The 15,339-nt window shown below is 43.0% G+C and overlaps 1 protein-coding gene across 1 annotated transcript in view; it reads right to left on the bottom strand.

Moving 5' to 3' along the window:
• GPSM1 (G-protein signaling modulator 1) overlaps window positions 1-15,339 on the bottom strand; it is a 187,228-nt gene that overhangs the window by 109,410 nt on the left and 62,479 nt on the right. The window contains 1 exon segment of the mRNA XM_018564072.1: window positions 13,455-13,555. Within this exon segment, the coding sequence (XP_018419574.1) occupies window positions 13,455-13,555 (101 nt within the window).

The following is a 15,339-nucleotide window of genomic DNA, read 5'->3' on the forward strand; positions in this document are numbered from 1 at the left end:
GGATTCCCCTCTCCCCGCTCCGATCTGCCAGCTCTGACTGGCGGAACGGACGGGGGAGGGGGCGGGTACAGCTGGCTCTGCCTCTAGATAGGCAGAGCCAGCTATCACTCACGCAGCTGGGCGGATCCCGTCATCTACGTCGGGATCCGCTCTGGCTGCGGCGTCTCAGTATACCGCGAGCTGTAGCTCGCGGTATACTGAGCTTAGGGTAACGGGAGGACGCTAGTTTGTGTCCTCCCGTTACCCTAAGGAGAACTATGGGGGAAAAACACTGACCCCATAGTTCTCCTTTAATACATAGAGCAGAAAGCTTACCCACCAGCAGTTTATCCTTTAAAGGAGAACTATGGGGTTAGGGCTTTTCCCCATAGTTTTCCTTAGGGTAACGGAAGGACACAAACTAGCGTCCTCCCGCCACCCTAAGATGTAGCACGCGGTATACTGAGCTTAGGGTGGTGGGAGGACGCTAGTTTACCCGTTACCCTAAGGAAAAATATGGGGAAAAGCCCTAACCCCATAGTTCTCCTTTAAAGGATAAACTGCTGGTTGCCGCCGCAGCAGATCCCGACAATTATGTCTGGATCCGCCCAGCTGCGTGGATTCCAGCCCCTCCCCTGTCACGGCAGACAGTCTCATTGTCACAGGTTGGCTAGAACTATGAGGTGAGTGAAAAGCACTCACCTCATAGTTCTCTTATAATTCTGAACACAAAAGGTGACACATGTCCACTCCCCTTCTCTCTAATGTTCCACAGCTTCTCTTTAACCATCACAGGACATTCCCACACCTAACATTAACTGAACAAATGCATTATGGGACACAATAGACAATCTATAAAGGATTGAAATCAAAATGTTCCTATTTGTTTTCTCCAAAGTTTTACTGCTTTTCATTATCTCCTTGTTTTTACCAAAATATGCATTTTATTAATGGGCAAAACATTTTATTTGCCTTCTCAATTAAGTTTCACTTTTTTAATACTGTATTGTTTACGGTCAGTGAAGGTAAGCTGGGAAAAGACACGTCAGACTTTAAAAAACATCAGTGAAAAAACTGGAGGGAGGAATTAAATATTTTTTCTAGCACCAACAGTTTACGCAGCACTTTTTCAAAATGGAGGGAGACAGTACAGTACAATACAAATGGAATACAGGAGGGCCCTTCTTGTGAGAGATTACAAAATAAATGTCAAATACAAGGCCCGCAGGCCAAAAACAGCCCACCACAAGATTTTCTCAGTACCGCCCTCCAGTGTCCCATGCTGTGTACCGGCAAGCATGGCAATTTTCTTTAACACGATGGCACCTGGAACGGCAATTAAGCCAGACGCCCTGTAAGGACCCCGCACCTCCATGTTTGTCCTTCCCCGCACCTCTCTCCTGGGCCGCAGGTTTCTCGCCAGCACATTTCTCTGCACCTCTGTCTCTGGTCTCAGAAGCTACTGGTAAGCCCCACGTTGTATATCCACACACACAGGACACCAGGACAGTGATATCATCATTATATGACAGTCCTGGTGTCCAGTGTGTGAGGGCAACACAAGTGTTACAGTCCCTGTCCAATATATAACACCCCTCTATGTGAGGGCCAGATCTGCATGAGTTTCTGCAAACGCAGTGCAGTATGTTCTGGGCCATTTTTGACGCGTTCTGGGTCGTTTTTGTAAAAAAAAAAAAAATAATTTTTTTCTTTAGCCTAAAATGGACTTTCAGTGTTTGCATGTGTTTTTGATGCGTTTGCATGCGTTCCAGAGCAGGAAAAATAGCGCTTGCTGCAGTTTTTTTACATGCTCTGGAACTGAACACTGCGGTATGAACTAGAGCCCAAAATACCATTGGAATACATTGGACGCAGTTTTGATCCGTTCAGTAACTGCTCTGCGCTTTGTGTGAACTAGCCTTAAGGCGTGGTCTGGATTTCTGTGATAAGAGGCACACGTGTCAGGGTGATGAACAGAGCAGTGGCAGAGGCAGTGGAAGGGGCAGAGTTGCTGTATTGTAGCACAGCGGCAATGGAAAATTACTGGCTCACTGATTCTGCCTTCCAGCTCATTAAAAGATATAAAACACTGGAAAAGATCAGATAAACCCATATTTAGCAGATCCAGAGAGAGCAACATACACTATCATAAACAATGCAAACCCCATGCATGTCAATTTTCAAACTCGATGTCAGTGTTGGTCATATTAATCATCCAGTGTGATGGGCTAACAACCCCTCAAAATGCATGAATGAGTAAATACTAGACATGTAAGTTTCCTTTCGTTCTGAATGCAAATTCGGACAACATTTCATGAATCCGGACATTCGAATGCATCCGAGTTCCAATGAGACCGAATGCAAACCAATCCCAATATTCAAATCTGAATTTCATTCAAAATGAGACTAAATTGGACACAAGACTTAGAATCTGGCCAATCAGAAAACCCCGTCCTAAATTAAAACAACATTTTGAAAGATCAAATCTGAATAACGAAACAATGTTCAGACCCAAAACCCGAAAGCACTAAACATCCGAAAAGAAACAAATTTGTTCACATGTCTATTAAATACGATAGGCCGTGGTACAAGTAACAGACAATGTCTCTCTTTTAAAGGGTTAGTTCACTTAAAACTTATTATTATTATTTTTTTGAGTAGTTGCAAGTGAGTTACACCTTTCAAAGAGTTACATATGCAAAAAAATGAAAGACCAACTAATTGCAGTTAATATTAACTTCTCATCTTAATTCGCACGCTGGCTGAAATGTCACCCTGCATGGGTGAGCAAAACAAAACCATAATAGTACGGCTTTACAGCAAGACGATAATGATAAAATTGGACATAATTCCTTAACCTGCCAGGATGATTTTGCCACGTACACTTACAGACACCCAGTTAAAAACTGACATCTTGTCACTGATTCCCAGTAAACAATAAGAGGGCGCGGTTTTGCGTCGACAGCCAGTATCATTACGTTGCAGTAATAAACTGGTGACAAGGACACATTGTCGTTACTGCTGTCCAGTCCTGCGATAACTTTTAATTCAGTATGCCATTCAGTCACTTCCATGTCCCTATCACTTTGTCATCTGTCATAAGTACGTTCCCCTGTAGCAGTGTCACCCTCAAGGCTTGGCTTGATAACGGTCCTCTACCACAGGCAATGGTGCTGGTTTAATTATATATTTTTGTCTGCATGTTGCAGGGCCTGTCTGTGTCAATATTTGGTTCCATCATGACAGTCCCTCACGGCGAGAGGTCAGAGAGTGACGGAAAGAACTCCTGCGTCTCCCTGGGGGACATCAACAGCTCATAAATCACATAAAACTATATATTTCATATGTTGTCCTCGTTCAAAAAAAACCAAAACGTATTTTGGTTGAAGTTACTTTTCAGAAAACACCTGGTCAAAAGGGGCTTCTCAAAGGGTTAGTCAAAAAGTGATATCCCAGGTATTGGTGTAGTCTGGTGGGACGTTTCACCTGCTAAGCTTGTTATATCACTTCGGGACACCAGTAGCATGATCTTGCTGTGATAGGTCCTTGCTCTATTTTGCCGATCTTGGCGTTTTGAGTGTTCTCACTCACCCTGTAGAATTCCATGGCCAATCAACTCAGATGTTAAGGAGCCATCTGCTTCTACTAACCGTGAAAACACTGTCTCCTGGATTTTTTTGTTCAGCTTTAATTATTGTTATTATTAACTGGTTATTTCTTTACAAGCAGGGATCCTCCTGTTCTGGTAACAACTATCATATTTTGGATTTCTCATTAATTTTTTGTCCCTATGACAAGGACTACTAGGACAAATAGGCGACTCTGCACTAGCAAACACACAGGGTTATTCACAAAAGGGTGAAGAGTTTGGAGAAGGCAGGAAACGTGAACAATCTAGGTCAATAAAGCTGACTTGGAAAGCGAGCTGAATTGGAGAATTTTTCCAAATCCGCTACTTTGGCCTGTATTGTTCACTTCTCCTGCCTTCTTCAAACCCTTCACCCTTTTGTGAATAACCCTCACAGCTTCTAATCTTTCCCTACTCCATTTATATTAGGGAGAGCGCAACATACGGAGTACGGTGTGCACGATAATTGGTGAAACCTACGGGCCTGATTTTTTACTTTATTCTCTCTGTTTTATCATGAGAAAAGTAACAGTTTGAGTTTTCGTTACCTTTATTCTGGTTTCGGCTGACTTTCAATGCATTTCAAGCCTCTTAGCAACACTCTGGGCAGAGAGAAGAGCTGCTATAATTTATGCTTGGAGTGGGGCCTGTCCAAATCCGGCATGAGTCTAAAGAAGCCTCTCAGGCAGGAAGCGTTAGGGTGCCCTAAAGTCCTGAGTGCTATAGGCCTCCCCAGCACATTCACATGTTAACCCATGCCCGCCTCAAAGAGCTCAGGGACGCTGGATATGCTAAGTCACAGAGGACAAACATTTTACCACTTTGCTTACTGAAAATCTGCGAGGCAAAAACTGAATGTGCGAGCACACCTCAGAAAACTCGTTTATACCCTTTTCTGCTGAATTGTGCACATGCCGTTTGTTTACCCTTGGTCCTCCACTGCTCAATGGATGAACAAAAAAATGATTTATTAGCAGCACACGTTCTGAATTCCACCACTGAGCTTTGTGTCTGTTCACCGACAATACACTGTAGTGTAACTAAATGCACTAAACATGGTATGCGTTTTTATCAGTCAGTACAGTGCCGTTTTTCAGCATATACTGCAACTGTGATAAAGTCAGTTTAAATATTTTCAGTGTAGGATGGTGAGAAAGTGTTAGAAAATCTCTCCAAATTTGATTGCTCTCTGGCGTTTCTGTCTCAGAAACACAACAGGAATTAAGAAAGAATCTCCCCAAAATTAGAGTAAATTCTACCTCTGACAGTCATGTAATTGGATTGTAACATTTAAAATTTTCCCTTTTGCACCGGTGACAATAGGCAGCATCTAGCTAACGTGGTCACAGACAGCAATTGTTCCATTACCTGCAGAATTTTTATGCTTTGTTAAAGGAATACTCCAGTTGTGAAGATTTTACAGTTAATGCGGAATGATAAGGCAGAAAACACAGCTGCGCTCGCCGCAGATAATGCTCCACTCAGCGGGACATCTCGGTAATGATCAATTACAAATAATTGGCGCTTTTCTCTAAAGTCCAACCCCCTGCTGGTCAGCAAAGACTCTTTGATCAGAAAGCGCTGTAAGTCAGCTTCCTGCTGACCGACGCTTAATCACCAAGCCGTCTATGTGCAAGTAGCTTAATCACTTGAACAAAGTATAATGCGGCAGAGTGCCAATCGCTTAATAAAGGAATTCCTCTGCATTATGGGGATCTCCAGATGAAGTCCGACTGATGATGGAAATCACATAGCTCACCACCATGGCTCATCTTAAAGCGGCGATGCAAAATAATTAACGGATTGCTGGCGACCAAGGTTAACTGGTATGGAGGAGGGGCTGAAAGTGAAAGCGCACTCTCTGTGTACCATGTGCCGAATGGAAAAAAATATCTCCATAAACAGCATGGATAATGGAATCTCCTGCTGCGACTATTGTATTTTGACAGTCGGCCCTGTCAACTGTCAAAATACCTGAACAGTGCCTGCATCTGACTGGATGACTGGATACAGGCGCTGTTCGTCTGACAATTTTCCGATCATCTCCTTGGCTTTTTCTATCAAAGGATGTCCGGTGGAAGACAGGGCCACCCCACCCACTGAACGATTTTTGGCCGGTTAATCAAGAACTGACCGAAATTCTCTCAGTGTATATTTAGCTTTAAACGTGCATTGGGCACAAACTAAGAGTCAAATATCTAGACACAGTACAGTGTTTTTATCAATAGATCACATTTCAGCACTTCGAGAGAGAAAAAAACCTCTCCCCGACTATCCTGATGGAGGCACAGAGACTCCTATTGCAAATTTGAATTACCTGGCTGTCATGCTGGCCTTCTGGCTTCAATACTCTCTAACTCAGAACAAATGTGCAGATAAGGACTCCTGAATTTGCTTTTAGTCACTAACCTGAAACAAGAATGCAGAGTAGCAGAGTATCAATTACAGCCAGGCAGCTAGCTTTTTCAGCAAGAGGCCACCTAGAACAGCCTTAAGCTTGTGTAAGGGATGGTTTATTTTAAAGGAGAACTATGAGGTGAGTTATTTGCACTCAACCTCATAGTTCGAGCCGACGTGTGACAATGAAACTGTCACACGTTGGCTCAATAGATCGGGAAGTGGGCGAACACATACTGTCACTCGCTCACTTCTCGATCCTGTCCCTGCAGAGAGCCGTGACTGTCTTTTGGGCGATTCACCCCCTCCCCTCTCCGATCCTCCAGCGCTGACTGGAGGAACGAAAGGGGGAGGGGGCGGGTACAGCTGGCTCTGGCTCTAGATAGGCAGGGCCAGCTATCAATCACGAAGCTGGGTGGATCTCCACAGTAATGTCGGGATCCGTCTCGGCTGCGGCGGTCTCAGTATAACGCTAACTGTAGCTAGCGGTATACTGAGCTTTGGGTCACGGGAGGACGTTAATTTATGTCCTCCCGTGACCCTGAGAACTATGGGGAAAAACACTGACCCCATAGTTCTCCTTTAAGGGCAAAGTCCACCTATTAGAAATAAATAAATAAATGAAGACAGAAAAAATGTGCATGTATTATTTTTCTGCATTGCAGCAAGTAAAGCCTTGCAACCACAATCAGTGGATTACAGGTGCAATGCTCAGGCTCCTGCAGATTCTTCCTTCCACCCAGTCCATACCTTGGATATTCTGTAACATGGACCGGAGGAAGAATGAATGGACTACAAGTGCAGTCATGTCACACTTGTATTTCATTAAGAAATACAAGTCCCTCTGTTGCGGTGGTTGATGGGGCTTGCAGTTTCTCCATTCACAGGTCCTGTCAAAGGTGGGGTTGCAAATATGGGCGTAACATGAAACACATCAGAAAAGTAAACTTAGCCTTTAATCAACAAGCAAATTCTGTTTTCTTTTATTCAATAAAAAGCTATTGAACAGTGATGACTCGCAGAGAGATTTGCCTTCACATGCAGTAACACGTGAATTTGATGTTCTGAGGCCCTTGTTATCCCTCGGGACACTGCTCAACTGTCACAAGTGAAACTAAAATGAATTGCAGATATTGAACCATGTACTGACATCCTGCAATTCAGTGAAAAAGTTACCTCTGTGTCCGGCCATGTCTGTTCAGTGATGGCTCTAGCAAACTCCGGATGTATTGGCACCAGGAACATTTATACAGCACAGAAGAATGCTTTCCAGAGCTGGATAAACAGTCCCGTCTCAGGATACGCTGCACTTGTGTTTGGAGCAACGCAGGCCATAGTAACCTTGTCTATGTTGTAAGCTGATCAATGAGTTTATTATGTTAAAATAAAACAAGGCAGCAGGACAAACACATGACCGGATATTAGGACAGGTGACTATAAATGACTGACACTACAATCACTAAACTCCAAGCCCCACTATTCAAAATATATAGTCACAGAAAATAAACAATTTGCTTTCTCTTTAAAAAAAATATCTTTGATCTATAAATATACAGACTGAAAACAGTAGTGATTTTTAAAGCAGAACTCCAGCCGACACTTTTTGTACTTTAGGAAAGAGAGAGGAAAGGTTGGTTGCTGCCTGTGCCCCCATGGGTGGTCCACAGCAGGGACGTGCGGTCAGGGGAGGCAGAGCCTCACCTAGAATTATGGAGGAAAAAGCTGTCGGCTTCATGTCTGAAGCGGACAACTTTTTCTCCATTCAGATCGTCATCTAACAGGTTACACAGCAGGGAAATCCTCCCCGCTGTGTAACCTGTCAAGGACGGAGCGCCTCAGCAGTGAGAAGCAAGTGAGGAACAGGGAGGCTCCTCCCTTCCTCCTTTACACTAGCTTTGGGACGGGTTGGGGCTTCATCTGATGGGGGCGGGACGTGCTGGGGGCGAGGCTGGGGAATGCCTCACCTGGAGCAAGAGGTACCGCACGTCACTGGTCCACAGCAGCTACACGTGAAAATTAGGCTGACTATGGAGTGCCTGGCTTAGTTTAATACATGTGAGGAGGAAGAGTTAGGCTTCATTCACACCTGTTAAAAAAGTTCATTCCTGTGGCATGATCTTATTCTTGCGGCAGGAATCCCAAACGGCTCTCTTGATCAGATCATACCGTCGCTCTCTCACTTTCCGATCATCTTCCTGCAGAGAGCAGTGACTGTCAATCACCACTCCCTGCAGGGATCCCCCCCCCTCCCCGCTCCAATTCTCCAGCTCTGACTGGAGGAACGGACAGGGGAGGGGGCGGGCACAGCTGGCTCTGCCTGAAGATAGGCAGCCCGCTGTCAATCAGCTAGCTGGGTGGATCTCGACAGTATTCTCGGGATTCGACCCGGCTGCAGCGCTCTCAGTATATAGCGAGCTGTAGCTCGCTATATACTAAGCTTTGGGTCACGGGAGGATGTTGGTATATGTCCTCCCGTGACCCTTAAGAGAACTATGGGATAACAAGTTTACCCCATAGTTCTTTTTTAAGGCTTCATTTACATTATGTGCGATTAGATGCTTTTATATGCATTTAAAAACCTTTTGTCAGTGCATATATATGTATTTGATGAATTCCAGTGGGTACATTCACTACTTGCATCTATATGTGTTTATCTGCTATCAGTTTGTCTGCGTTTAAAAAAAATAGAAGTCAGATGCATCTGGGAACCAATTTGAACTTGTAAACACATGAAAACACATTTTGATGCTAGGATTTGGTACCAGATGCATTTAAACATGCGTCATTTAAAGCATCTAGAAGCATAAACACAACATTTAGCCTGACAGATTTGCCTCTGCATATAGGAGGACTAAAACCCAAGTGCGAATGAAGACTAAAACTGTAATCATTTGAATAATTACAGCCTTAGAAAAGTATGGCAAAGAGGATACTAAGAAAAGCAGGCATTAGCTACACAAAAATGTATAGGAAGACAGTGGCTTCTATCAAAACCTAAAGAAGGAAATGCTGTGTCACTTAGCTTGGTCACATGAGGCACTGGACCCTGACTTTTCATTGGCCCCTCCTTATCATTCTAAAATAGGAAGCACTTAAATTGGAGCAGGGGATGACCTTAGGATGAGCACTCCTCTATAAATACACGGTTTATGTAATAGCAAAGGCTCCTGTAATGCCCATGAAATTGAGAAAAACGTATCAAAAATAATATAGATTGAGTCAAATCAAATAAAAGGACTTATTTGCACTAGATAATACAAGAGCAGAATGAATAAAAAGGTGGATGATTTATTGCATCTAGTTGACATTATTAATTCATGGGACAGTCCATATACACTATTTTCATATACTATTTTCATCTTGAAAGTGGCATCCTGATATTTGCATTAGAGTAAAATAGTTTGCATTATTTAGTATTATGTTCTTATGCTTCTTCTGAGTATAATACATGCATCTGTGTAGTTATGGTGAGATAGGTATATTATGCAATTAAAGGGGAACTGAAGTAATTGTAAGGCTTAAAGAAGAACTATGAGTTGAGTGATTTCCACTCATCCTCATAGTTAGAGCCGACCTGTAACAAAGAAGCTGTAACAGGTCGGCTCTATTGATCCGGAAGTGAGCGAACACATATCGTCGCTCACTCACTTTCCGATCATCTCCCTGCAGGGAGCGGTGACTGTCTTTTGGGCATTCTGTCCCCAAAAGGCTTTGGTTGTAGCCGCAAATGTGCTGAAAAACAAACGTTTTTGTGCGAGTGTACGACTGCACGTTTTTCCCTGCAAAAAAAGTGCTGAATTCAAAACGTTATGTGTGAATGGAGCCTTAGTAGGTAAAACACTACATCTAGATCTACTAACTGTTATTGTAGCCGTTTATCTGCAATTTGGAGTTTAGTATGTTTAATATTTGTGGAATTGTTTAGCCTAATTATTATTATTAGGGATGCACCGATACTAGTTTTTCGGTATCAAGTACGAGTACCAATGTTTTTTTTCTGGTATGTGCCAATTTTGTATTCCAATACCGTGAGTCCCATTAAGGAAGCCAGGCGGCATGTAATGACTCCCCGTCCGGCTTCCTGATTGGCCAGCTTTCCAACAAATCAGGAAGCCCGACGCCAATTCATTACACGCCGCCTGGCTTCCTGATTGGACTGGAAACCGGCTCCATGCTCCCTCGTCACCAGGTGCATGGAGCCGGCTTTCTGGTCAATCAGGAAGCTGGGGTGCGGGTAATGACTCCCCACGTGGCTTCCTGATTGGCCAGCTTCCCGACCAATCAGGAAGCTGGGCGGTGAGTCATTACACTGCATTATGGGAGCTGAGCCTTAAAGTGACATTTAACCCTCAGATTATTTAACATAAACCAATACTGTAATGTGTGCCTTACTGTAATCCATGGTAGTTTCCCTTCTCTTTGCTGCTCTTCCTTTTAAATCCTCATGTCTTCTCATGCTTGGGGAGAACTTCCCTTTGCAGCTCAGGGCCTCTTCCTGTAGTGCTGGCTCAGGTTACAAACCTATACACAGACACCATATATCCATTCCTGAGACAAGGCAGTCTGCTGCAAAACAGTTCTGACCAGCATGAGAACAGATACAGATTTAAAAGGAAGAGCAGCAAAGAGAAGGGAAACAACCATGAATTACAGTAAGGCACACATTACAGTATTGTTTTATGTTAAAAAATCTGAGGGTTTAATGTCACTTTAATCCATGATGTGCTAAAGAGGAGCAAACACACAAATATAGTAATGTTTAAAAACTTTTCTGCACATGCCTGACTGTTAGGCCTCATTCACACGAGAAAAGGCCGGCACGTACAGCTCCGTGCGGAAGTATCGGGCAGCTCCCGGGAAGGACAGGTGCTGCGTGTGATTAGTACGCAGCCCCTGTCCTTCTCTATGGGACTACGCGGCCGTACGCCGCCCTAGGCTCACCAGCCCTGTACGTCCGTGCGGGTGTCCATACTCGTACGCTGACAGGATGGATCCTGTCTCCGTCCAATCCGGGACCGCCGCACCTGTACGGACGTGCAGGAGGGTGAGCATAGGGCAGCGTATGACTGTGTAGTCCCATAGAGAAGGACAGGGGCTGCGTACTAATCACACGCAGCACCTGTCCATCCTGGGAGCTGCCCGATACGGCCGTGCATGCAGCAAGGAGCTGTACGCACTGGCCGTTTCTCGTGTGAATGAGGCCTTAGAGGAATGAGAACAAAGCAGGCAAAGCTGACTTGATGCATTGTGACGTGCCAATCAAATTAGATTCATGTGAAGTTTATTGTGCTAATACATCTCATATGTCTCTTATTTGTATGTATCATATGCCGTGATCATGTGGTCTTTTTTTGGGCATGTCTTAATGAGCACCAGAAACGTTCCATTCGTTTCCCCAAGTCAACTTAGTTTTATGTCTAACTCAGTAACCTAAATCCGCATTGTAGAAAGTTGGAAGGTACTTCTACAAATGTTTACTAAGCTACACCTTAAAAATCAATACTTTGTGTCAACACACAGCAGGTTTTTCTGCAGAGGAGGAAGAGCAGGCACACAGGGAAAAAAAACATCTGAATAAACTATACATGAACGAGGACAAATCTGACTTAAAGGGCAACGACACCCAATATTGATACCGTATATACTCGAGTATAAGCCGAGATTTTCAGCCCATTTTTTTGCTGAAAAGTGCCCCCCCTCGGCTTATACTCGAGTCAGCGTCATTTCTTCTTACTTACCTCGCTAAGCGTCGCGTCACTGCTGCTCCGGTGGGCGGCGCTCCGAGCGGGGTCATCTGGCAGTCTCCGGGTCCTAATTTAGGTGGCCGGAGACTGCCAGATGACCCCGAGGTAAAATTAGGTACCTCGGCTTATATTCGGGACGGCTTATACTCGAGTATATACGGTAGTTCAATATTATTCTCAGAGACTCCAGGGCAAGATTTCCTTGCAGTAGTCTGTGGGGGGGATTTATCAAAACTGGAGCAGACAAAATGTGGAGCAGATTTGCACTGCAGCCAATCAGCTTCTCTCTTCATTTTGCTCACATAAGATTCAGGAAATGAGAGAGAGAAGCTGATTGGCTGCAGTGCAAATCTGCTCCACATTTTGCCTGTTCCAGTATTGATAAATTCCCCCCATCGTGTCTGCCCACTCCCACAAAATAATGAAAGTGTTTATTTTGTATAGTGAAAACAGCTCACAAGTATAAGTCCTTTGTTCACACCTGGACATTTTGACTCTCACAGCTAAGTGCGGCAAACCACTCAACACAAGAAATCCCATTCATTGCTATGGCCCCTGTTCACACCTGAGAGTTGTCACCACAACTGGAAAAAGTACATGGGCTTTTTTTTGGCAGATTACAGCGCATTAGGCTGCATAGACTTCAATGGAAACTCCTTGAAATGCGCAACCCAAGCGGTTTGCACTTTTCTGTGTGCGTTTCTACACATGGTAATTTATTCACCACAGTGCATTTCAATCTACTCAATAAAACACGCTAAACAGACCGCTAAAACAAAACGCACATGAATATGCACAAAAACGCTAATGCCTAGGTGTAAACGGAGCCCAAGATATGGACTCCAACTTCTACAACCCACACTCACTGTAAGTAGAACACAAAAACGTGGACTGCAAAGTTTGCTATATATTTAATAGACTTTTGCAAAGACTTAAGGTGCCCACAAATGTTTCTTCGAACGGAGATCAAACAGTTGATGGTACACTACGCTACGATTTTCGTTTTTGATATTGTGATTGAAGTTTTTCGTTCCATCGAGTGAAAATCTATGAATTAGTGGAGTTTTAGTTTGTCAAAAATATCTGCAAGAACACAACACATAAGCAAAAAGAAATTAATTCTGTCGTCGTACGTCAAAAATTGGTTGGTTGGTATGGCTAAAGAACGATTTCCGAAATCAATGTTTGACTATGCTTGATGGGGAAGTCTAGGTATAATTGAACAAGGGTTCGTGCCAGAAATGAAGAATTTTGAGCAAAAATCGTACAATGTAAGGCCACCATTACACAAACTGAAATTCAGGAATGAGACCATGTTCACAATTTCTGTCTGCATGCATTAAAACATACATATCACAACATCTTAGGTGCATCTTTGTACATTACTATCCATCCTCAGGGGCATACCACACATGCAGGCATACTGCAACATGTACATGTGCGCTGTATTGCATTAAATACCAGTGTTCAGGACTTATATACAACCTGCTGTGGCCAGATCATTGTCAACTGAAAATGCAAAAAAACTTCCCACACATGGTCATCTTAACCAAAGAAAAAAACATATTACACTGAACTCATTACTTTGTACTTTCTTATATTGTACAAAGAAAGGGTAAATATTTTTTGAAAGACATAGTAAAAACAAAATGTATTAAAAAATGTTTACAAAAATCCACCTACCTTGGGCTTTGTACCCATCATACTGCGCCCCATCACCATCATCTTCGCTGGACCCTATCCCAAGAGCAGACATTAGCTGTGTTATATTCATGCGGGCTGTTAATTCCCCATTTCGGTCCCCAATCTGTAACAGACATCAGTGCTCAATTAAAACTTCAGTCTTTCAAAATGTGACACAAACACTATCCTCATTTGTAAAGTCACCTTAGATTTCTTCCCTCGTGCCCTGCTCTAAAAAGATGTTCTTACTTGTGCAGGAACAGAATAACATACTGTCCCAAAGTACTGTTCAATAATTGACTTAATTAATACCATTTTAAAGCGCAGCGTATTACTTTTTGCCTTGTTGAGATATTGGGGCCCTTTCTGTGCTTTGTGGCCTCACAAAAACATTTAAAAATATTCTGCATAAGGAATAAAGCCATTTAACGGCACAGGTGTTCCTCGAAATTAAATGTCAGCTGTTGGTTTAGTTACAGGTAGCCATGCATGTTAAAAAGTAGACATTGTATCACTAAATGTTATTTTTTTGTGCTATGATTTAGGTTATTACCCGCTGCCCGGCTTCCTGATTGGCCAGGAAGCCGCCTCCATGTTCCCTCACGGTACTGCAGGTCAGAGGAAATCTCCCTCTGACTGGAAGTTCCGGTATCGGGGGTAAGTATCGGAGCATTTGGGCGAGTAGGAGTACTCACCCAAATACTCAGTATCGGTGAAGATGGAACAGCATCCCTATTAGAGAGCCAGGGAGGTGGAAGGTGGGGGCAATTACAAAGGTTGTGAGGTGAAGAGATCCTATTTTTAACCCTAGTTAAAATTTCAAAAGAAAAAATAACAAAGAATTTACAGTATTTCTCTCAGCTTTACTAAAGCTCACAGGAATGGAGAAGAGTGCCTGCAATGTGTTATACGGCCACTGTCATTTGTCTTTGTTTGGCTTTGCTGACATTTTGGCAATAATTCTCTTCTTCGATCTCAGTACATGAACAATTTTATTATTTAGGTCCTTGCATTGAAAAGTTTAGGAATTTAACAGGCAATGTGGTTTTCGTTCGGGAAACTCCATTCATTCCACAATCGAATGTTAAACAGACAACATCTTCAATTATATTCTGCAAGTCTCTGATGGCATTATTTAAAGCATCAATTAGATTTTTTGTACAAAAGTTAGTTTGAAAAACTATTACTTAAGGCTCTTCCTGAAACCTCCAATAAGAGCGTGCTTAAAGATAATGAACTGGAAAAGCATGCACAAATAAAAGTGGACCTTTACCCCTTCACTTAAAATCACAGCTCTGCATGCTGATTTAAAATCATATTACATTCATTAGTTAAACATGTCATTAATTTACTTACAAATAGAGTTTATTCACTTTCTGGCCTACTTTGGCACAAATGATGTAATGTGCTCAAGCGTTGCATCCTGTGAAGGTTATATTAGTAGAGCATTGCTAGGAAATCTCACGAGATCTCAGGGAAAGGCATTTTCCTCCCCTGAGATGATGTGCATAGTCACATGTGCCAGAGTTCCAGGAAGGGAGCTATATTAATCTGACCTTAGTAAAAATGGCCACTGTCAGAAGACTGAGGAAGAAAAGAGAAATACGGCGTGCAAAGAATACGAAGCCGGCAATTATCTAGAAGTAATCTGTTTGTAGATTGCCATTACTAAACATTTCTAAAGGTGCCTTTGCTGTTATTTTAAAGATATGGGTAAAGTTCCTCTTTAAGCATGTAATTAGATTGGCATTGGGGAGATATTTTGGACACTGAACACATAAACACTTAGGGCCAGAGAAATGAATTAGTTATTCTGAGCACTGGAAGGGAAAATTACAGTATATGTCCAATGTGGCCGCTTTTTAAATTGATCTCTCCTGAACAGGTACCATAACTGGCCTTTGTAGA

The sequence above is a fragment of the Nanorana parkeri genome, unplaced genomic scaffold (assembly GCF_000935625.1).
Source record: "Nanorana parkeri isolate BGI_ZX_2015 unplaced genomic scaffold, ASM93562v1 scaffold719, whole genome shotgun sequence".
NCBI classification, from domain to species: domain Eukaryota; kingdom Metazoa; phylum Chordata; class Amphibia; order Anura; family Dicroglossidae; genus Nanorana; species Nanorana parkeri.